Source organism: Mustelus asterias, chromosome 7 (genome assembly GCF_964213995.1).
Source record: "Mustelus asterias chromosome 7, sMusAst1.hap1.1, whole genome shotgun sequence".
NCBI lineage: Eukaryota > Metazoa > Chordata > Chondrichthyes > Carcharhiniformes > Triakidae > Mustelus > Mustelus asterias.
In genome coordinates this window covers 87,915,012-87,939,314 of record NC_135807.1, presented here as the reverse complement: position 1 = coordinate 87,939,314, position 24,303 = coordinate 87,915,012, and the positions used below count along the sequence as shown (strand labels likewise).

The following is a 24,303-nucleotide window of genomic DNA, read 5'->3' as shown; positions in this document are numbered from 1 at the left end:
CATCCTGACTTGGAACCATGGCCGTGATTCTCCCATTGCAACCCACAACTTTTCTGTCGGGTCGCGGTGGGAGATGCGCGTCGCCGGCCTTGTTCCGGGATTTGCGCATGGGCCGGGAATGCATGCGCATCTCCCAGAGCCGGCGAACAGTCGCCGGTCAGGCCACGCTGGAAACCAGCAGGAAGGCAAGTACGTCATTTGAATCTGTTTTAAATGTATTTTTAAAATGTTTTCAATGTAATTTTCGGGACCTTACCAGTCCTGATTGAATCTAGTTCCCCGAATATGGGGAGCTAGTCTGAACCCCACCAGAAGTACTTCATTCCGGCAGGGTTCAGACTAGCTCCCCACATTCGGGGAACTAGTGGGAGACCCTTCCGGAATGAAGGGGGGAAATCGGGGCCCCCCCAGGCGGCCGGGCGGCAGGAGGGTGCCCCCTGTGCATGGGCACCCTGGCAGTGCCAGCCTGTGACCCCTGGCACTGCTCAAGGAGCAAAATGGCCATGCCCAGGGGGCACCTTGGCACTGCCCACTGGGCATCGGGCAGTGCCAAGGGGGTAGGGCTGATTGTGAGCAAGGCTTAGGGGCAATTGGTGGGAGTGGGGGGTCTCGCTGCCATTCTGCATGGCAATCGGTCTGGGATGAAGGGAGGGCAGCGATTGGGGCAGGCTAGGGGTGGGGATGGTCTGCTGGAGGGGGGCCTCCCTCCCGGGGGGGTGTCTGACCCTGGGGGAGTCATCAGAGGGGGTGTCATCCAGGGTGAGGGAGGTGGAGGGATCGCCACTGCTGGGAGGGGTGGGCTGTACATCGGGGCACTCCGGGACGGAAGGGGGGTGGTCAGGACTGGCCCGGGAATTGATGTGGGGGCCGTAATCGGGCCGTGGGGGGGGCTGGAGGGGCAGCACTGTGGGGGTCCCAGGCTGGCCAGCAATCAAGCTGGGCAGCAAACGGGGTGTCTGACAGATTGGGGCCACTGCGCTTGCACAGAGTTCCAGAACTGTCAGACTCCGGTGCGAATCGGCCCCGCCTCCCACGGATTTTTAATGATATTCACGACTGGGACCTCTGCAGTGCACAGAGTGCGGAGATTCAGGTGAGAATCTGAACTGACAAAACAATCGGGATCTAGGATAGTTTTCCTGCCAATTCAGCACTTCTGGGAAAATCGTGGTCCGTATTTCCGTTCCTTCACTTGTCACTGGGTTAAAAGCCTGGAACGTGCTTCCTAACTGCATTGGAGATGTACCTACACCGCATGAACAGAAGCAACTCACCATCACCTTCTCAAGAGCAATTAGGGAGGGGCTGGCCAATGATGCCCACATTCCATGTGACAAATAAAAAGAAGCAGCGTGGGTTCTTGTTTACTGAAAAAATAAAATGGGCAGGTGTAATAACTCAGCAAGCCCAACTGGAAAGGAATGGTATTTAATACTAAACACAAAATAAAGCCACTACTCCATGACGAACATATATAAGTCCCAACCGGGACAATAGTGCTGCAGACACTTCCCAGTGTCTGCCTTATAAAGGGCTCAGGTGATGAGTTCCACCTGGGCAGGCTGTTGCCTGTTACCACGGGAACTTGTATACATTAAGCCCCAGAGGGATATCAATTAGAGATTGCCCGTGCACCGTGTGGGGATTACCATACCGGGACGTTTCTCTCCCATCCATGTCAGGTAAGTTCGGTGATGGGAGCAGAAAATATCGTGAAAACAGTAAAGTCACATTTTATGTCATGGTAAACGCATGATGCGATTGTCCTCCACCCTGTCAGTGACAGGGCACCTTTCCCAACGCTGAACATTAGGAACATCATTTGAATATATTAACATCTCATTATTAAACCCCCTACTTCTGAATCATCCTCCCCATCAGAACATCCATTCCCTTTGGTGAGACGGCAGGCCCACTTGAAACCCAAATGTTCTCCCAAGGTGGGCACCTGGCAAGCCAACCTCCCAGGGGAGTTCAGGTAACCGCAGTGCTCAGAGGGGGGATTTTCATGTCTGGGCATTGCCCGGCCATTACCTAGGCATTTCCCTGGGCACTGCCCCTTGGCACTGCCCAGGCAATGTTTATGCCAGGGGAAGTGTCTATGCCAGGGGCATTGCCAGGGTAGTGACATAGGGGGTTTAGCATGGCAGGAGGGGATTCCAGGGTGAACCCCTTTGCTCTCTCTGCACTGGGGCAACATTTAAAAATTACACCCTCAACCTCGAGTGTCTAAGTTGCTGGTGGGGCAGGTGAATCAGGAGCCGCTCCACCACCAATCTGCTGTGGGACCTCCCCCTTGATGTTTTCTTCTAAGACCTTGGCTATACAGTGGAGAAAGCCACCATTGCTGTGTCTCTTTTCCCACACTCTGTCGACCTTTACCGATTTCCAGGAGTATCTCACCCAATATTTATCGTGCACAAACTGATCTCCCATAATATTGCACAGGGAGGTATCACTTAGTGCAGTCTTATTTAAAACAGGGGTATAGGGTGGACTGCTGCACCTAGACATATTGCAGACCCCATTATATTGTGAAATGTTCTGTGATTATTTTTACATATTTTAAGTATAACTTATTAAGTCTACATTTATAATGGAAACCTCCTAGGCAATGTGTCAAATCATATGCATTCTCCCCCTCCACCACCACCCCCTCCCCTCCAACTACGACCCCTGCGTCAATACAAATGGGAGGGTGAGCATTTGTGTGTGTGTGCATGCATGTGTGTGTTTGTGTGTTTGCATGTGTTTGAGTCAGTGTGTGTGTGTATGTGTTTGTATGTGTTTGTGTGTGTTTTAATGTGTGTGTGCATTTGTTTGTGTGTGTGTGTGTTTGTATGTGTGTGTGTGAGACAGAAAAATCAGATTGTTCTAAAGCCTTTGCTTTATGTCCTATAAAATGTTAGATATTGAAAAAAGAGACAAATGTAAAGAGAGAAGGAAATGGGGAGAAAGAATAAGTGTTTTTCATGTAATTTCTTCAATTTTCAAGGAAAAAAGTTGAATTTTGAAGTCAAGTAAATATCAACTTCTGTTTTGTTGACAGTTTTTAAAGTTTACATCTACCTGCCTGGGAAAGGCTACCTGCCTGTTGAAATTTGATTGGCCTTTGGTCGGTTGCCAGCACACAGGTAAGCATGGGACTGGGTTTCCAGGGGCTCTTTAAGTATTGTGGGATATGACGTCTGGAGCAGAAGTGGTCAAATGTCCTTTGTGTGGCTTGGAGAAACACCTCTGCCTCTCTTGAATCCACCAGGAAATGTAAATTAAAAATTCCGTTCAAAAGCCTCTGTTTCTGATCTCCTTCTGACTATTGTTCACCCCGAGGGAAAGTTGCAGCAAATTTCTCCACTTGCCATTAAAATATCTATAGGAACCCAACAACATAAGCTAAAGATAGACCCTACTGGTTTTGATGGGTGTCTTTCTGCTCTTTCAGAAGAGTTGGTTAAGTTCAAAGGATTCCAGTTGGCACATCAGCAGCTAAGTCAGCTGGGCTAAGTAGGGTTAAAATTGCCCCTGTTTAACAAACAAAGCCGCCTTGGGAGAAACAGATAAAACAGTTTGGAAAGAAGAACCAGTTGATGAATGGGCCCATTAGCTGTCAGATACACTTGCACTGTTATTCAATCTTGGCAACTTTCGACTGTCAAAAAACAATTAAACAATAGTTTAACAATCAATAGATTACACAATGTCTTGTAATGTTTTCGTCAAATGATCCCCTGTAGTTAGTGAATTGTTAAGATTATATTTTTAATCTTTGGTGAATGCACACACAAACTTTTATTATCTAAATTATTGATTCACATTTAAGCTGACCTTTCTCTTCATTCTATCTGTAACTGCAACACTATATTCTGCACCCTTTCCTTTGCTTCTCCCTTATGTACTCCCGGAATGGGTATGTTTTGTCTCTAGAGCTCGCAAAAAATAATACTTTTCACTGTATTCCAATACATATGATAATAATAAATCAAATCAAATCAATTCCATATAGGAAGGACACTTACCATCATGAAAACGTTATGCTGATGGTGATATTTTAATTCAATAATTCCTGCTGTTAAAAATGTAAAATAGTAGTCAGTTTTCTGCCTGGATTCTCATGGTTAAAAAGTGACAACCTTGTATAATAACATGTTTTTCAACTCATGCTGTGTTGGGTGCACAGTTAGCACAGAAAAACATTGGCTGTGCAAAAGGATTGTGCACAGCTGGTTGTGACACTAATCTTTAAGTACCGCCCTTTATCTCTTCCTCTGAGCTTGATTTCAACCTGCTGAAATTAGGTGATTTTCTTCAACTGACTGATGCTAACGATTATTTCCAATACTCTCAGCAGTCTTAAAAATATGAACAGAAAATTCTTAAATACTTCCATTTTACATTCTCATTTATAGTACAAGAGACTCCCAAATTGTAAGTAGCGGAAATGAAACCTTGTTGACATAGTAAGGACATTTATTTTGTCACTTGAAATATTTTATTTTATATATTGCAGTCTTTTTCAGAAAGGTTAAACAATCTTTCGGAACCTTCTATTAGAAACTACATAATGCTTATGTCGAATCAATTTATGATTTCCAAACCCTTCATATTTTGTAATCCATTCCTGCAATTCATTGAATAGTATGATACCTCCATTAAAAAAGTCAAAGCTTTAATTATGTGATTTGATAATTGACTTGTGTTCCTCAACAATCTGAAAAGGAGCTTGTTTGTGATGAGCATGACTCCAGCAACAGATACTCGAGAATTACTTGGCACTGCCCCGGATACAAAATGAATAAAAAGATTAAGCCACCACCGCAGTCATTGCCAACAAGGAAAATACTGCTCATGCTCTTGTACTTGGAACCATTACTTAATAATTGTGAATATATATCAGGTTAATGGATGATATGCTAGCCCAAGTCATTGATTGCAGAACTAATAACTCATGTAAATTCCAAGATCCAGACTCACAATTTCCTTTTAACATCTGCAACCTCTCTACTCCATCAATGCATGCTCTAATAATACAGCATTGTAGCAAATGTAGAACATAACATTGGTGTTTATTCATTTATTTATTACAACTGTACTCGACAATTCCCGTAAGAACTACTCCATGACATGAATTCTGATGGGGGCTCTGTGTATTTCAAAGAGTTTGTATTGCTATTTTAAGGCTGATTTATGTAAACCTTTGTTGTTTTGTTGGCATAATTTTAGTAGTGATCTTAAAAATATTGCATATTTTGATTGAGAGTTGATACTGTGAATAGAAATTGATGTTTACAAATGGCACTGCTTTGTTTTATTCATTCTTGGAATCTAAGTATTTGTGGCAAGGCCAGCATTTGTTGCCCATCCCTAATTGCCCTTGAAAAGGTGGTGGTGAGCCCTTTCTTGAACCACTACAGTCCATGTGGTGTAGGTACACACACTCAGTGCTGTTCAAAAGGGAGTTGCAGGATTTTGACTCAATGATAGCGTTGGAACAGTGAATTTTTTCCAGGTCAGGATGGCAGGTGACTTGGAGGGGAATTTGCAGGTCGTGGTGTTCCCATGCATCTACTGCCTATGTCCTTCTAGGTGGTAAGCATTGCGAGTTTTGAGGTTGCTGTCAAAGGAACTTTGGTCAATTTTGTATTGCATCTTGTAGATGATACACGCTCTTGCCACTGTGCCAGGGATGGAGGCAGTGAATGTTGAATATCGTGGATGGGGTGCCAAACAAGTGGGGACTGTTTTTTCCTGGAGGTGTCGAGTTTCTTGAGCGTTGTTGGAGCTGCACTCATTCAGGCAGTTGGAGAATATTCCATCACACTCCTGTCTACTGCCTTGCTGATGGTAAATAGTATTTGGAGAGTCAAGAGGAGAGTTACTCACCACAGATTTTGTAGCCTCTGAACTGCTCTTGAAGGCACGGCATAGTATTTATATGGCTAGTTCATTTAAGTGTCTGATCAAAGGCAAAATCCAAAATGTAGATGGTGGGGGATTCCACAATGGTGATGTCATTGAATGTCAAGAGGAGATAGTTAGATTCTCTCTTGTTGGATTTGGTAATTGCCTGACATTTGTATGCTATGCATGGTACTTGCCACCTATCAGGCCAAGATGAATGTTGTTCAGATCTTGCTGCATGTGGGAACTGACTACATCAGTATCTGAGTATCTATGAATGGTACACCTGGCACAGTGCCAGGAGCGTGTATCATCTGCAAAATGCAATACAAAATTGACCAAGGTTCCTTTGACAGCAACCTCAAAATTCGCAATGCTTACCACCTAGAAGGATATGGGCAGCAGGTGCATGGGAACCTCATGACCTGCAAGTTCCCCTCCAAGTCACCCACCATCCTGACCTGGAAAAACCATCAATGAACATCCTCACATCTGTGGCGGGGAAGTCTGTGTTTGCCCACCCATCTTCACCTCAATTCAGGTCCTTAAGTGGTCAGTTAAAGGCCACTTACTGCCCAGCCTTAATTTTGAGGTCAGCAGGGGAGTTTATGCACGGGGTCAGCGGGGGAGTTTATGCATGGGGAGTGGGGGGAGGTAAGCTCTGCAAGTGAGCCTGTTTGGGCCCTGGGCAGGAGAGATGTTGGGGGGAAGCCTCCTCCATCTTCTACCATTAACCCCTTTTCCAGATTGACACCCCTGCTGCCTCCCACCCAGGGGTTGCCTCCCCTCATGACCTTGCCATCACAGTGCCCAAACCCGACAAGATCCTACACTCCAGGCCTCCCCTTCCAACCTGCTGCAAAGCTCTGGACTTACGTGGTCCCCTGCATTCCAGTACTTTGACTGGTGGATGTAGTGGGACTGCCTGCAATCCCAACAGTGATCACTTCTCCCGGCGCTGCTGGGATTACAGAACTGCTGATCAATCAAAATAGCCGGCAGCTCTCTGAGGTGGGGCTTCCGCCTGAGTGAGGGGAAGAATTAATGCTCCACAGAGTTGAATGGCTACAGGGCTGCCATGATCAGCGGGGTGCGTGCCCAGCTGACATTTTCACGGGCAGGGAGAAAGCATGCCATCCAAAAAATCCTGCCCCATAGAACCTGCCCCATAGAATCATACCACACCAAAAGGTGATGATTGACCCAACATGCTTGGGTTGCTTCTTTAAAAGTGCTATCCAGTTAGTCCACTTCGTTGTGGCTTTGCCATAGTGTCACAATCTTTTCATTTTTAGGCACATATCTAAATTCTTTCTGATGGTTACGATTGAATCTGTTTCCATTACCCTTTCAGACAATGGGCCCGATTTTACCATTTGGAGTCTAAGGGCCGGATCCGGGTGTAATGCAGATCCAAGCCCGGAATCCTCTTTGCAGCGTGCCCATATGCTTATTGCCGGCTCCAGTCCGATCCGCGCTGTGGGCGGGGCTTAGCGCTGCCGGAATGATCGGACCTCTGAACTGCACATGTGCAGTTCGAAAAAAAATCTGAAGCAGCGCGCCCGGGCGCAAAAGAAAAAAACAGCAGAGAGAGCAGAGATGGTGGGGGGGGGGGAGCGGGGAAGGATGGACTTGGGTGAATCTTGCAAACTGAAAATAATGTAGCATCTTCTTTGTGCTGCCTAATTATCTATGGGAAAGGTAATTAAACTACAGTGTCCTCGTGAGCAATTAGTGACCTGTATAATACATTTGTGATCTGTAACTGGATTGTTGATGTCCCTGTAGCCATGAGTCAGGTGCTCAAATGTTCAGAGTCATGGGGTGAACTTGAAAGAATTGTCCCAGTGGTGGAACTTGGTTGGAAATAAGATTCAAGGAGATGACTAAATCTGGGAAATCAACCACAGTGAAAAGAAGTTTGTATTGGCAACTCTTCTCTCACAGTCCATGGCAGATGTGCCCCTACTTATGAATGTGATTTGCATGGGCAACAGTCAAAGATTTTGGAAAATATTTCAAAATATATATTTTGAAATATTTTCCAAAATTTTTGACTGTCAGGTTTTTAGTTCCTGTGATTATAATTTTGACATTATCTTCCAAAGGGAATTCCTCTAATTCTGTGCAATGTTCAGATGAAAACAAGATGAAAGGAAGGATCCAAGGCTGCTCCAGAGGCAGATTAGCTGCACCCAACGTTGCCCATGCAAATCACATTCATAATTAGGGGCACATCTGCCATGGAATGTGAGAGAAGAGTTGCCAATACAAACTTCTTTTCACTATGGTTGATTTCCCAGATTTAGCAATCTCCTTGAATCTTATTTTCAACCAAGTTCCACTACAGGGACAATTCTTCCAAGTTCACCACATGACTCTGAACATTTGAGCACCTGGCTTATGGCTACAGGGACATCAACAATCCAGTTACAGATCACAAATGTATTATACAGGTCACTAAGAAGGTGCTACATTATTTTCAGTTTGCAAGATTCTCCCAAGTCCATCCTCCCCCTCCATCCTCCCCCCCCCCCCCCCCCCCCCCCCCACCCCCCGAACCAGAGATCCATCTGAGCCCATCCCCCTCTTCCGGCGGACGCCAGCAGAAGGCCGGGAAGGTGCTGCAGGCTCTCGAAGGACTGCAGGTCGGAACGATGGTGGAGGGAGACCAGCGATCGAGGCAAGTTGGGGGTGTGCTTTCCGACGGGGGCCTGCCTCCCAGGGGCGTCTGATCCCGGGGGGGGGAGGGTCTGCCGGGGGGACCTGCCTCCCAGGGGGGTCTGATCGGGGGTGGGGGGGGGGGGTCTGTTGGGGTGGTTAGCGGGGGGGTCTGTGAAGGATGGTCGAGGAGGATGGGCTTCGGAGGTTCCCCTGCAGAATAGAAATCCGCTTCGGATTTTTATTCTGCAGGTCGCTTGGAGCGAGGATCCGGAACGGACCAGAAGACAGTGGAGTGGGATTTGGCGGTAGAGTTGGGCGCGCGGTTCATTAAGTCGATTTAAATGCATGCTAATGCATTTAAATCGTCGGGCCGCCCGATTCGGGTGTTGGTAAAGCCGCGATCTGCTTGGATTCGGGTGCAGATCACGTTAAAGGCCCGATGCCCGACTTTACCACGAATTTCGGGCGCGATGTTTTGGTAAAATCGGGCCAAATGTATCCCAGTAGAACTCTCTTTCTAGAAATTATGCTCCACATCAGCATCCTGGATATTTTTGCTATCTACCTTCACTAGAATGTACTATCTGGTTGCCAAATCTCCAGCCACTGAAAATGGTTTTTCCTTATCTATTGTATTAAAATCCTTCAAATTTTTGAATATCTCTGTTAAATCTCCCTTTAGCTTTCGATGATCGTACCATAGAGACTTATGGAACAGGAAGAGATAATTTGGTCCATTGTGCCTGTACCAGCCAAAAATGAGCTAGTTCCACTTTGCAGCTCTTGGTCCATTGCTTTGTTGATTGTGACACTTCAAGTATACCCAAATATTGTTTAAATGTATGGAAGGTTTTTGCCTCTACTTTCCTTTCAGGCAGTGATTTCCCAGATCCCCTGGGGGAAAATAATTCTCTTCAAGTCCACTCTAATCCTTCTACCTTTATATCTTTGCCCCATCGCCTTTCTGCCAAGAGAAATAGACCCTTCCTATTCAGCCTATCTGAGTTGTTCCTCACCTTCCCTAAAGGAAACAATTCCAACCTATTCCATCTTTCCTTAAAATTTTCACACATGGCAAAATCATCATAAACTTCCTCTCTCCTCTCTAGTGCAATCATTGCCTTCCTTTAATGTGGTGACCAGAACTGTACACTGTACTCCAGCTATGGCCTAACTAGTGTTTTATCCAGTTCCAGCATAACTTCCCTGTTCTTCCCTATAGAGACGAATGACATTTAAAAAGATATTTGAATTCCCAGTGGACAATTTAAAGAAATCTCACAACATGATTTCAGGTTTTAGAGCTTTTACTGTAACAAAAAAGCAACATTGACTAAACACTACTTAGCATGCAATTGGTGCTCTAAAGTATTGAAAATCTTCCCGCCTCTGCTTTAACTTTTAAGATGACCGAAAGCCTCATGCCATGGTTACATGTTATGCCACACTGTCCATGGAATTACAAACTTTGTAGAACACAGTACACTGTCACTCACCTCTCCACGTTTTGCCAAATTGTAATGTCCAGTGATCGTTAAAGGACTTTTCCCACAGTCTTTCAAGAAACCCTGAACTGGCGTTGAGGAGCAACACTGCTCAGTGTGATGACAACTTTGCCAGGCAGTGCCAGGACAAATCTTTCAGAGTTCTTAAAGTCCAGCCAGTTCCATATACCTGACCAAAGCACAAACTTTCACCAGCACTCCCCTGCTGCTTGCAACTGCTGCTGTTTCCTTGTTCCCTTCTCCCATTCTCTCTCCCTCTCTTTAGCCCAAAACTATGCTTGTCTTCATTTCCAGTTGCGAAAGTCTCTTAACTTGGCTCTACCTGTTTCCATGGTAATCAAGTCATGTGGCACATTGTCAGTTATACATCCATCTACCAAACCCCTTTCCAGGGTATTGTTTTATCTGGAATCGACAAGACAGTCTCAAAAGAATAATCATCTTATAAAACCTCACATTCATAACAAAGCCTTCATGATTTGTTAGTCCTCAAGTTTCTCAGCAGGCCAATCCTGGAGCCATAGATCTTTAAGCAAAGAGGACAACAGTTATCCTGAAAGGTTAAGGGCAGAGGTTGGGGGAGGGGGGCGGGGGGCAGAGTTCTCTCCTTCTGTTTTCATTGCTTCTCACGTCAGAGTTTCAACGATCATTTTCAGACTGTGTTGCGGCTTTTTGGCTGAGGTTCCGCCATGTGGCACAGTTTGCAACAAGTTCCCACACGTTAATGTCAATTTGCCCCCTTATCAATGAGACTTCTATTGAGTGTTTTTTAAATATTTTCTCTGTCCTCCATGAGATTGGGTGCCACCCTTAGGTTATGAAAAGAGGATATGCTATGCAAGCCAATTATTTGGCATACAGATGCAATGTCCAGTCCTGTGGAGCTGATTTCACATGATCATGGCTGTGATGCTGGAGAAATTGGCGTTGGTGAGGATGTTGGAGTTTGTTCGCTAGTTTGCCCACTTGACCTTGAGTATCCTGTGAAGACACCGCTGGTGGAATTCTCCAGTACCCAGGGTTCGATTCCCGGCTTGGGTCACTGTTTGTGCGGAGTTTGCATGTTCTCCCCATGTCTGCGTGGATTTCCTCCGGATGCTCCAGTTTCCTCCCACAGTCCAAAGATGTGCAGGTTAGGTGGATTGGCCATGCTAAATTGCCCTTACTGTCAGGGGGACTAGCTAGGATAAATGCATGGGGTTATGGGGATAGGGCTTGGGTGGGATTGTGTCGGTGTAGACTCAATGGGCTGAATGGCCTCCTTCTGCACTGTAGGATTCTATGAGGTGTATTTGGCCCAAATCTCACTGTCAAAAAGAAGATTGATGACAACAACAATGTTGTCGCCTAAATCCTTTGTCCTCTTATGTGGGTGAGAGCATAAACACCTCTTCTCCTCTAATGGAAATCTCTGCTGTCGAAGATCTGGTTGCACATATTTTGCAAGGCTGCATTAGCACAGCTGACTTTGTGCTGGATCTCCTCTTTGCTGGTGACCTTTTGAGACAGATAATTACTGAGATATGAGAAGTATTCAATGACTTCTAAAGTCTCTCGATCAATAACAATAGCTGAAGGTGTAGGTGCTTGTCGGGGGGGGTGGGTCAGGATGACCACTGGAGGACTTTTGTCTTGTTGACGTTGAGTGAGAGTCCAACCCTTTTCTATGTGGAGTTGTTGAGGTTGAGGGTAGCCTGATTATGACTTGTAGCGTGGGCCACAACAGCAACGTTGTTGGTATATTGTAAGTTGTGGATACCAATGCCCTGAAATGAGTTCCTTCAGAGCTTGCGAGATATAATAGCGATGTTATTGCTCTCAGTGAAACCTGACTCCCTACAGAAGACCATGGAGCCATAGAATGGTTAGAGCGCAGAAAGAGATGTTAGGAACAAGGCTGATAATAAATGCTGAGTTGATCGACATCCTGGAAGGAAAGTCTGAAACAACTGCCCTCAACTGTATTTTTGCAATTTGGTATAACAGCAGTGGTTTGAAATCCAGAGAATGATGTCTCTGGTCTTTTGTGATGATTTTAACAAAATAAATGTTTATTAAGAAATACAATAAACAAGTGATAAAGTAGGCTAAAAATACATTTAATTAAGACAATGGGTGTATATAGTATCACTAATTTTAAACAGTTCCAAACAATCCTAAATTAACTACCTTCAGAGCTAACTCTCCCCAACTTGTTCCACACACTTTATAGATTTTAATATGTATAAAACTCCAGTAACAGTTACCATACCAAGCAGTTACATCTCTTTGAGGTTGCTTCGGAGGTGAAATAAGCTGCTTGGTTTCCAAAACAGACTTACTTCACAGGCATTGCTTGCTGGGAGTTATACAGCTATTCCTGCTGTTCGCTGAAGTCTAAAAAACAGCTCCCTGCATAGGTTTAACCATGATGTGGAGATGCCGGCGTTTAACCATCATAACCAATACATTTAAACTAGATTTAACCATCTCCTTAGATACAGGTTTTCCCTTTTATCTTCCATTATCTGGCCTGACGTCTTTAGAAGTCAGGCTTAATTATCTCTGTTTCTTGATTAGCTTTAAAAGTGTAAATGCAAAGTACAATCACTTTATGAACCCTTTTGGATACCTCTATTTCACACCTTGTATCTTCCTTTGAAACCCTTAACAGTTTATGCAAATCCATTCATGCTCAGCTCTCCATTGTTACCACTTTGCCTTAGTTAAACATCTGTTGACAGTGTTGTTAAGTTAATCAAATATCAACGGCATGAGCTCCATTAACACAGCCATGTTGTCCTTGCCTTTATTAACTTAAATTTCCCTGCAGTTTTTAAAAATACATTGCCAGCAGAAAATATTCCAATTTCTTGGATTTCCCTGATATTTTCATGTCACCAATATTTTCTTGACAGAGGTCATTCAACCATTGTGTCTGCACTGGCCAAAGAAAGGGAAAAAAAACTTTCCATTCAATTTGCTCCCAATTTTCAGCACCTGGTCCACAGCCTTGCAGGTTACAGCACTTCAGATGCAGATCCAGGTACCTTTAATATGGGTTGAATGCTTCAGCCACACCCACCTACACAGGGAGTGAATTCCAGGTGGACAGCACCCTCTGGTGAAAAGGTTTCCCCCCATGTACCTTCCAATCCTTTTATCAATCATCTTAAACCTATGCTGCCTGATAATTGACCCTACAGTGCGGGGAAACAAGTCTTTTCTGTCTACCCTATCTAGGATGTGGAGATGCCGGCGTTGGACTGGGGTAAACACAGTAAGAAGTCTCACAACACCAGGTTAAAGTCCAACAGGTTTATTTGGTAGCAAAAGCCACTAGCTTTTGGAGCGCTGCTCCTTCGTCAGGTGAGTGGGATTTCAGTTCACAAACAGGGCATATAAAGACACAAACTCAATTTACAAAATAATGGTTGGAATGCGAGTCTTTACAGGTAATCAAGTCTTAAAGGTACAGACAATGTGAGTGGAGAGAGGGTTAAGCACAGGTTAAAGAGGTGTGTATTGTCTCCAGCCAGGATAGTTAGTGAGATTTTGCAAGCCCAGGCAAGTTGTGGGGGTTACAGATAGTGTGACATGAACCCAAGATCCCGGTTGAGGCCGTCCTCATGTGTGCGGAACTTGGCTATCATTCTCTGCTCAGCGACTCTGCGTTGTCATGTGTCGTGAAGGCCGCCTTGGAGAACGCTTACCCAAAGATCAGAGGCCGAATGCCCTTGACCGCTGAAGTGCTCCCCAACAGGAAGAGAACACTCTTTCCTGGTGATTATCGAGCAGTGTTCATTCATCCGTTGTTGTAGGGTCTGCATGGTCTCCCCAATGTACCATGCCTTGGGACATCCTTTCCTGCAGCATATCAGGTAGACAACGTTGGCCGAGTTGCAAGTGTATGTACCGTGTACCTGGTGGATGTTGTTCTCACGTGAGATGATGGCATCCGTGTCGATGATCCGGCACGTCTTGCAGAGGTTGTTGTGGCAGGGTTGTGTCGTGCCGTGGTCACTGTTCTCCTGAAGGCTGGATAGTTTGCTGCGAACAATGGTCTGTTTGAGGTTGTGCAGTTGTTTGAAGGCAAGAAGTGGGGGTGTGGGGATGGCCTTGGTGAGATGTTCATCTTCATCAATGCTCCGGGGAAGTACTGGACCACGAAGGGTACTCTGTCCGCCGTGTCCCGTGTTTGTCTTCTGAGGAGGTCAGTGCGGTTTTTCGCTGTGGTGTGTCGGAACTGTCGATCAATGAGTCGAGTGCCATATCCTGTTCTTATGAGGGCATCTTTCAGCGTCTGGAGGTGTCTGTTGCGATCCTCCTCATCTGAGCACATCCTGTGTATTCGGAGGGCTTGTCCGTAGGGGATGGCTTCTTTTACGTGTTTAGGGTGGAAGCTGGAGAAGTGGAGCATCGTGAGGTTATCCGTGGGCTTGTGGTGCAGTGAAGTGCTGAGGTGACCATCCTTGATGGAGATGCGTGTGTCCAAGAATGCAACCGATTCCGGAGAGTAGTCCATGGTGAGTCTGATGGTGGGATGGAACTTGTTGATGTCATCATATAGTTGTTTCAGTGATTGTTCACCATGAGCCCAAAGGAAGAAAATGTCATCGATGTATCTAGTGTATAGCATCGGTTGAAGGTCCTGTGCGGTGAAGAGGTCTTGTTCGAACCTGTGCATGAAGATGTTGGCATATTGAGGTGCGAATTTGGTCCCCATGGCTGTTCCGTGTATCTGGATGAAGAACTGGTTGTTGAAGGTGAAGACATTGTGGTCCAGGATGAAGCGGGTGAGTTGCAAAATTGCATCTGGAGATTGGCAGTTGTCGGTGTTGAGTACTGAGGCAGTTGCAGCAATGCCATCGTCATGGGGGATGCTGGTATAGAGTGCCAAGACATCCATTGTGACGAGGAGTGCTCCTGGTTCAACTGCTCCATGTGTGCTGAGTTTCTGTAGGAAATCTGTAGTGTCACGACAAAAGCTAGGGGTTCTTTGTACAATGGGTTTCAGGATGCCCTCGACATAGCCGGAGAGGTTCTCGCACAGGGTCCCATTGCCCGATACAATGGGACAGCCGGGTGTGTTTGCCTTGTGTATCTTTGGGAGGTAGTAGAGATCTCCAACGCAGGGAGTATGTGGGATGAGAGCATGGAGGGTGCTCTAAAGGTCCGGATCAAATGTCTTGATCAGTCTGTTGAGTTGACGGGTGTGTTCTTTGGTCGGATCTGTGGGTAACTATCTGTCGTGTTCCTCGTTGTTCAGTTGTCGGTACACCTCTTTGCAGTAATCCGTTCTGTTTAGTATGACGATGGCCCCTCCTTTGTCTGCTGGTTTGATGACAATGTTGCAGTTGGTCTTGAGAGCGTGGATGGCATTGCGTTGTGCTTGGGTGATGTTCGGGGCTGTCTTGTGAGTGCGGCTGATGAATCTGGCATTGACACACTTCCTGACTGCTTGGGCATACATCTCCACATCATGGCTACCATCAACACCGCAAACTGCCAGCTCCAAGTGGAGAGGATCTCCAAGAAGATCACGCATATCGACACAGACATCAAGTTTCTACAAAGATGCAAGAAAGCAGACAAGATACCGAAAGGACTACTGATCATGAACCCAGTCAGGGCAACCTATAACACAGGCTACGCTGAGAGACTTTGCCGTTGCACCTCTCTCACATTCCTCAACCACCTCATACACCAACTCTACAGCAAACGCTGCAGCCTGGAAAGCAAGATAGAGTCCAAATTCTCAACTTGCGCTCAGGACGCAGACCAGCTGCGAAACTCTGCCAAGCAGACAAGACAAAGGAACTACGCCTTCTACATGCACACCAAGAACAGGAAACTTGAGAAACTCGGCATCACCACCAGCAGCAACCAAACCTCCCCTGGTACCACAGTAGAAAACAGTACCACTGCAGGGAAGTCCATTGTCAACTTGTCGGACTACACACTTCAACCAGATGAAATCGAAGTTCTCAGCCGAGGGCTCAATTTCTGCCCCACCACCAAAATAGACCCCATCAGTCTCGCAGCAGACACAGAGGGATTCATCAGGCGAATGAGGCTGTGGGAGTTCTTCCACAAACCCCAAGAGGCCAACAACGAACACAATGAGACAGCCAATGAACCGGAACAGCCAACAGAGAGATCCGCAGTGCATCCGAAGAGGAAAGAATTGAATTGGACTCCTCCGGAAGGCCGCTGCCCTCGCTTGACATGTATGCCCAAGCAGTCAGGAGGTGCGCCAATGCCAGATTCATCAGCCGCATTCACAAGACAGCCCCGAACATCACCCAAGCACAACGCAATGCCATCCGTGCTCTCAAGGCCAACCACAACATTGTCATCAAACCAGCAGACAAAGGAGGGGCCATCAGCATACTGAACAGAACGGGTTACTGCAAAGAAGTGTACCGACAACTGAACAACGAGGAACACTACAGACAGTTACCCACAGATCCGACCAAAGAACACACCGTCAACTCAACAGACTGTTCAAGACATTTGATCCGGACCTTCAGAGCACCCTCCGTGCTCTCATCCCACGTACTCCCCGCGTTGGAGATCTCTACTGCCTCACGAAGATACACAAGGCAAACACACCCGGCTGTCTCATCGTATCGGGCAATGGGACCCTGTGCGAGAACCTCTCCGGCTATGTCGAGGGCATCCTGAAACCCATTGTACAAAGAACCCCTAGCTTTTGTCGTGACACTACAGATTTCCTACAGAAACTCAGCACACATGGAGCAGTTGAACCAGGAGCACTCCTCGTCACAATGGATGTCTCGGCACTCTATACCAGCATCCCCCACGACGATGGCATTGCTGCAACTGCCTCAGTACTCAACGCCGACAACTGCCATTCTCCAGATGCAATTTTACAACTCATCCGCTTCATCCTGGACCACAATGTCTTCACCTTCAACAACCAGTTCTTCATCCAGATACACGGAACAGCCATGGGGACCAAATTCGCACCTCAATATGCCAACATCTTCATGCACAGGTTCGAACAAGATCTCTTCACCGCACAGGACCTTCAACCGATGCTATACACTAGATACATCGATGACAATTTCTTTCTTTGGACTCATGGTGAACAATCACTGAAACAACTATATGATGACATCAACAAGTTCCATCCCGCCATCAGACTCAGCATGGACTACTCTCTGGAATCAGTTGCATTCTTGGACACATGCATCTCCATCAAGGATGGTCACCTCAGCACCTCACTATACCACAAGCCCACGGATAACCTCACAATGCTCCACTTCTCCAGCTTCCACCCTAAACACGTAAAAGAAGCCATCCCCTACGGACAAGCCCTCCATATACACAGGATCTGCTCAGATGAGGAGGATCACAACAGACACCTCCAGACGCTGAAAGATGCCCTCATAAGAACAGGATATGGCGCTCGACTCATCGATCGACAGTTCAGATGCGCCACAGCGAAAAACCGCACCGACCTCCTCAGAAGACAAACAGGGGACACAGCGGACAGAGTACCCTTCGTCGTCCAGTACTTCCCCGGAGCGGAGAAGCTCCAACATCTTCTCCGGAGCCTTCAACATGTGATTGATGAAGACGAACATCTCGCCAAGGCCATCCCCACACCCCCACTTCTTGCCTTCAAACAACCGCACAACCTCAAACAGACCATTGTCCGCAGCAAACTATCCAGCCTTCAGGAGAACAGTGACCACGACACCACACAATGCTGCCACAGCAACTGCTGCAAGATGTGCCGGATCATCGACATGGATGCCATCATCTCACGTGAGAACACCATCCACCAGGTACACGGTACATACACTTGCAGCTCAGCCAACGTTGTCTACTTGATACACTGCAGGAAAGGATGTCCCGAGGCATGGTACATTGGGGCGACCATGCAGACGCTACGACACCGGGTGAATGAACACTGCTCGATAATCATCAGGCAAGAATGCTCTCGTCCTGTTGGGGAACATTTCAGCAGTCGCGGGCATTCAGCCTCTGATCTTTGGGTAAGCGTTCTCCAAGGCGGCCTTCACGACACATGACAACGCAGAGTCGCTGAGCAGAGACTGATAGCCAAGTTCCGCACACATGAGGACGGCCTCAACCGGGATCTTGGTTTCATGTCATACTATCTGTAACCCCCACGACTTGCCTGGGCTTGCCAAATCTCACTAACTATCCTGGCTGGAGACAATACACATCTCTTTAACCTGTGCTTAACCCTCTCTCCACTCACATTGTCTGTACCTTTAAGACTTGATTACCTGTAAAGACTCGCATTCCAACCATTATTTTGTAAATTGAGTTTGTGTCTTTATATGCCCTGTTTGTGAACTGAAATCCCACTCACCTGATGAAGCAGCAGCGCTCCAAAAGCTAGTGGCTTTTGCTACCAAATAAACCTGTTGGACCTTAACCTGGTGTTGCGAGACTTCTTACTGTGTTTACCCTATATGGCCTCTCATAATTTGGTACACCTCAATTAGGCTGCCATTTCACTTCCTCTGTTCTAAGGAAGACAGTCCTTGCCTATCCAGCCTCTCCTCAGAGCTGCAATTTTCAAGCCATAGCAACATTCTTGTAAATCTCCTCTGAACTCCCTCTCGAGCAATCATGTATTTCCTGCAAGGTGGCGACCACAACTGTACATAAAAATTCCAGCTGACAGATACACTTTCTTCTGGAGGAGGAAGCTTCGATTCCCGGCTTGGTTACTGTCTGTGTGGGGTTTGCACATTCTCCCTGTGTCTGCGTGGGTTTCCTCCGGGTGCTCCGGTTTCCTTCCACACTCGAAAAATGTGTGGGTTAGGTGGATTGACCATGCTAAATTGCTCCTTATGTTAGGGGGATGTCAGGGGGATTAGTAGTTTAAATATGAGGGGTTACAGGGATAGGGCCTGGGTGGTTGTCGGTGCAGACTGATGGGCCGAATGGCCGCCTTCTGCATTGTCGGAATCCTATGATTCCATGATTCAAAGGAGAATCATCATTTCCACAGAGTTGATTTTGTAATCAGAAACAGAATCACAGATATAGAGACACATACTGCACAGAACTTTGACATTAGCAAATAGTTCATCATCCTATATCTTGAACTTCGTGGCAAACAATGGGTCAAAAATATCAGTGCTTATGCTCCCACATTTGATTCTACTGATGAAACCAAATAATTATTTTCTGCAGATCTGGGTTCTGTACACACAGCCATCCCAAAACAAGACAAATTGATTCTTCTCGGAGATTTCAGTGCCAGAGTTGGACACAATTACACTGTCTGGAAGGGCACCATCGGGAAAGAATGCTAACTGTCTCCTCCTCTTCACCAACCACATTAAAGATGAGCTCACCATCGCAAACACATTCTTTTGTGAGAAAGATAAATACAAGACAAAATGGAAACATTCCAATCCAAGCATTGACCCATCTTTAAAAATGCCATTATCCAAGCCTGAGCCATTCGGTAATTATGGCACAGAAGGAGATCATTCTGTCCACTGAATCCATTAGTAAGAGTTCAATTCAACCAAGTCATTCCCCCATTCTATCTTTGTAACCCTGCAGGCATATTTCCATAAGGTACTCATCCAGTTCCCTTCAGAAATCGTTGACTGTCTCCACTTCCACCACTGTAGGTAGTGAGTTCCAGCTCATTGACGCTCACTGCAGAACAAAAGTTATTCCAAAGTTATCCCCCTCCCCACCCCGCCATCTCTTGCTCAGAATCTTAAATCTGTGTCCATTGGTCCTTGTACAATTTGCAAATCATAGAAACATAGAATCCTTACAGTGCAGAAGGAGGCCATTCAGCCTATCGATCCTGCACTGACAATAATCCCACCCAGGCTCTATCCCCATAAACCCCCGCATTTATCCTGCTGGTTCCCCTGACACTAGGGCAATTTAACATGGCCAATCAATGTAACCTGCATATCTTCAGACTGTGGGAGGAAACTGGAGCACCAGGACGAAACCCACACAGGCATGGGGAGAATGTACAAACTCCACACAGTCAGCCAGGGTCGGAATTGAATCCTGGTCCCTGGAGCTGTGAGGCAGCAGTGCTAACCACTGTGCCAGCATGACGCCCTGGGAAGAATTTTATCATGTCTACATTGTCTGAAACTGACATAATCTTTTGTTCTCTTTCATGTATGATATATACTATACAGTAATTTATTATCGCAGGAACTGCCATTTATATAGTGTCCTTCATGACTTTGGGATGCTTTACAACCAAGTAACCCTTTTTGTTTAGCGCAATCGTTGTTGCAAAATGTCAGAGAATGTACAGCCAGTTTGCACACAAGATCCCACAAAAACAGCAATAAGCTAAATTACCAAGTAAATCTGTTTTTGCAGTATTGTTTTAAAAGTAAATATTGGCCAGGAGACCACAGGGAGATGATGGCCTTCTTCGAACACTGCCATGGGATCTTTCAGGTTCCCTTCTCATCTGAAAGACTGCCTTTGACAATGCAGTCCTCCTGCCTTAGTGTTGCACCAAATGCCAGCCCAGTGTGCACATTTTGGAGAGTAGCTTGAACCCATGCCTTCTAAGGCAAGATGCCACATTTGAGCAAAATCTACAGAGTGGAGCAGAGGGCAAAAGGGACAACAGTAAGGTTTCCCTGCCAGACTAATTATTGTAAGAAGTCTCACAACACCAGGTTAAAGTCCAACAGGTTCATTTGGTAGCAAATACCATAAGCTTTCGGAGCAATGCTCCTTCGTCAGATGGAGTGGTCTCTGCACGAAGGAGCATTGCTCCGAAAGCTTATGGTATTTGCTACCAAATAAACCTGTTGGACTTTAACCTGGTGTTGTGAGACTTCTTACTGTGCTTACCCCAGTCCAACGCCGGCATCTCCACATCATGACTAATTATTTCACAGATTTGAGTACTGCCTGCCAGGGGGGTGGAATTCTGTTTCTTCAAAGGCCTTCTAGTGGATTATTTAAAGGCTAACAATATTGATGCTCAAAACATTGGCATAACATGCTGTACAAAATGGATCAAATGAGTTAACAAGTTGCTAGATGGAGACATTGCTTAATTTTGTGTCTTTTTTCCACTAATATTTTGTTGCTGTGAGACACTGAAAATATCCAACTGTATTTTTTTTGTCATAAAACGAAACCATTTTAGTTTGTTTTGCAAAAAAAAGAAAAAAAAAGGAGTGTCTGAAACCCAGAGCATTGCTCCTGAATGTGGGTGAGTTTAACATGAATCTGTGTGGCTAATGGGCGTGACTGAGGTGGATGATTTGGAAAGGGTGTTCTTGAAGGGTAGATGAGTGTTTGATGTGAGTGAGTAAGAGAGGGAGAGGGTGAGTGCTGCCAGCCCCCACTCCAGCCTTGCCCACACTTTTGCCCACTCCAGCCGCGGTGCCACGTGTGCTGTCACCGCTGCAGCAACACGCATGCGCCTAATGTATCTCTTTTCATCCCAAATGACAGGTTCCAGGAGGAAGAGGCGGGATGGGACCGTTCAATGAATGTCACAAGGTAATGTCGCCTTCTCATTCTCCCCTTAGTTTTAGGAGGGGCTGATGATGCAACCTAGAGTTAAATTTTATATAGGAGGCGACTGGATAATGCTGGTCTGACAGTGCGGGGCGATTATCGCATTGTAGACTTGTTTTATTTTGGGCTAACCTCATGATATTAGTGTCAAGGCGCTGGTAGGAAGGTTACTTTAGATGTTGTTTTGTGAAGCAGATGATGGGGCTTTTGGCAGCAATCGGGTTGCGGATTGGGTTGCGCAATGAGTGAGGTCATGAAAGTGGCTGCTTCTATCGCCATGGCTTGTGATGGGGGTGTTAGAGAGAGAGAGAGATTTATATTCAGGACAGGCAGTGAGCGGCACTAGTGCAGTCGCTGTTTGGAGCCGTGCGCCAGAATTGAACCCTTTCTCTGATCGCAATGTCTGGCAGTGAAATTGACAGCAGCAGACAGGGCTGCACACACACACAGCTGGCTGCTCTATAGCTGCAAAGCTGCCGGCATGGAACAGGTATGCTGTCTCTCTGCCTCTCTCCCTCTGTTTGTCTCTCAGTCTCTGTCTATCTCTCCCTCTGTCTACCTGTCTCTCTCTCGGTCTCTCTCTCTCCCTCTGTTTGTCTGTCTGTCTGTATGTCTGTCTCTCCCTCTGTGTCTGTATCTCTCTGTCTGCCTGTCTCTCTCTCTGTCTGTCTGCCTGTCTCTCTCTGTGTGTCTCTGTTTCTCTCGCTCTCTCTGTGTCTCTTACAAAGACTGCTTTTTGTTCGGGTGGGTGAGTGGTTGGGAGGTGTGATTTGCTTTTAGATACCAGGGTCCAAATCAATAACCGACACGTTTTCTTGTTGGGTAGGACCAGAAGGTGCGAGAGAAGCGAAGTCCACGCAGTCGCATCCCGAGGCTGGTTCTCCGCCCTTATCCCCACACCCAGAAAGGATCGCCTTCTTCGGAATCCCCCTTATCAGAGGAAGAGAGTCGCGATTACGACCTGAGCTCCGGGCACTCACGGAGATCCACCACCGTCAGCAGCATCAGTTTCTGTTCAGGTACCTCTGCTGACCAAGGAGTATCCATTTCCCATGCAAGATTTATATTCCCAGCTGACATGCTCCTTCCCCCTCCCCACCCGAGTTCATTACGAATGACAGTCGCCTGTTTGTGTTAACCTATCATCTGTTTATGGATTGATGGAAGGCTTTGCCAGTTACCGCTGTGTGACTGTACTGCAGACTCTGCAATCCATAGGACCGCTGCCAAGGTCAAGATAAAGTGATATCAGATAAAATGTTGGAACCGTTCCCAAAGAGGGAGGACCATGGAGGCTAAACGTTATTGGCTACGACTCCAGCTTGAGACAATGGAGTGTTTTTCTCCCCTAACCATAGAGTGTCATTTAGCTGGTATCCACCACACATTTAATTGGATATCGCTATGAAATTATTTGGCAAACTTTTTTTTTGCTTTCCTCTTAAAACCAGATCAGCTAAAATGATGGTTGCCTGAATAAAAAAAACTAATCCTGCCTTTCAGTATAATCAGCTTTATTGGCTATGTTAGCAGGTGACACGGTGGCACAGTGGTTAATACTGCTGCCTCACAGCTCCAGCAACCCGGGTTCGATTCCAACCATGGGTGACTGTGCAAACTCCACACAGACATTCTCCCAACGTGTCTGCCTGGGTTTCCTCCGGGAGCTCCGGTTTCCTCCCACGGTCCAAAACATGTGCAGGTTAGGTGGATTGGCCGTGTTAAATTGCCCCTGAGTGTCCCAAGATGTGTAGGTTAGCTGGATTAACCATGAGAAATGGGTGGAGTTCTGGGGATAGGGTGGGGAAGAGGACCTGGGTAAGATGCTCTGTCAGAGTTGATGCAGACTCAATGGACCAGATGGCCTCTTCTGCACTGTAGGGATTCTATGAAGAACATGGCAAATGGAATATAATGTGAAAAAAATGTGCTAGGAAAAACAGAAATGCAAAGTAATTTTTAAATGGTGCGAGATTGGGGAGCGTTGATGTCAAAGAGACCTGGCTGTCCTTGTTCATAGAATCCACCAGTGCAGGAGGAGGCCATTCGGCCCATCGAGTCTGCACTGATCACAATCCCACTCAGGCCCTATCCCCACAACCCCATGCATTTATTGTAGCTAGTCCCCCTGACACGAAGGGACAATTTAGCAGAGCCCATCCACCTAACCCGCACATCTTTGGAGTGTAGGAGGAAACTGGAGCACCCGGAGGAAACCCACGCAGACACGGGGAGAATGTGCAGACTCTGCACCGACAGTGACCCAAGCCGAGAATCGAACCTGGGTCTGTGGCATTGTGAGGCAGCAGTGCTAACCACTGTGCCACCGTGCCGCCCTTGTTCATAAGCCATGAAAGCTAACACTCAGATGAGGTGCAGCAAGCAACTAAAAAGGTAAATGGTATTTGGCCTTTAATGCAAGAGGATTTGAGTACAGGGTAAAGATGTCTTGCTGTAATTGCATAGAGCCTTGGTGCGAATGTACATGGAGCGGACAGCTTTGGTGTCCTTAGCTAAGGAAGGATATGCTTGCCATAGAGGGAGTGCAACAATGGTTCATCTGACTGAAGAACAGAGGGTGGTATATCTTTGGAATTCTCTACCCCCGAGGGCTGTGAGTCAATGAATATGATCACGATAGAGATTGATAGATTTTTAAAAATATTTAGTTTACAGGATGTGGACGTCGCTGGCTGGGCCAGTATTTATTGCC

At 46.3% G+C, this 24,303-nt stretch overlaps 1 protein-coding gene across 9 annotated transcripts in view; it reads left to right on the top strand.

Annotated features, from left to right (window-relative positions):
- Nucleotides 1-24,303, top strand: part of sybu (syntabulin (syntaxin-interacting)) — a 129,706-nt gene that overhangs the window by 29,734 nt on the left and 75,669 nt on the right. For 3 of the 9 annotated variants that reach the window (XM_078216453.1, XM_078216448.1, XM_078216451.1), the window contains exons 2-3: nucleotides 21,525-21,572; nucleotides 22,417-22,609. In XM_078216453.1, the coding sequence (XP_078072579.1) occupies nucleotides 21,546-21,572; nucleotides 22,417-22,609 (220 nt within the window). In that variant the 5' untranslated portion in view covers nucleotides 21,525-21,545. Of the gene's footprint in view, nucleotides 1-3,114; nucleotides 3,135-21,360; nucleotides 21,395-21,500; nucleotides 22,081-22,416; nucleotides 22,610-24,303 lie in introns of those variants that run through there. The other 6 variants (XM_078216455.1, XM_078216457.1, XM_078216450.1 and 3 more) reach the window with 5 other exon arrangements.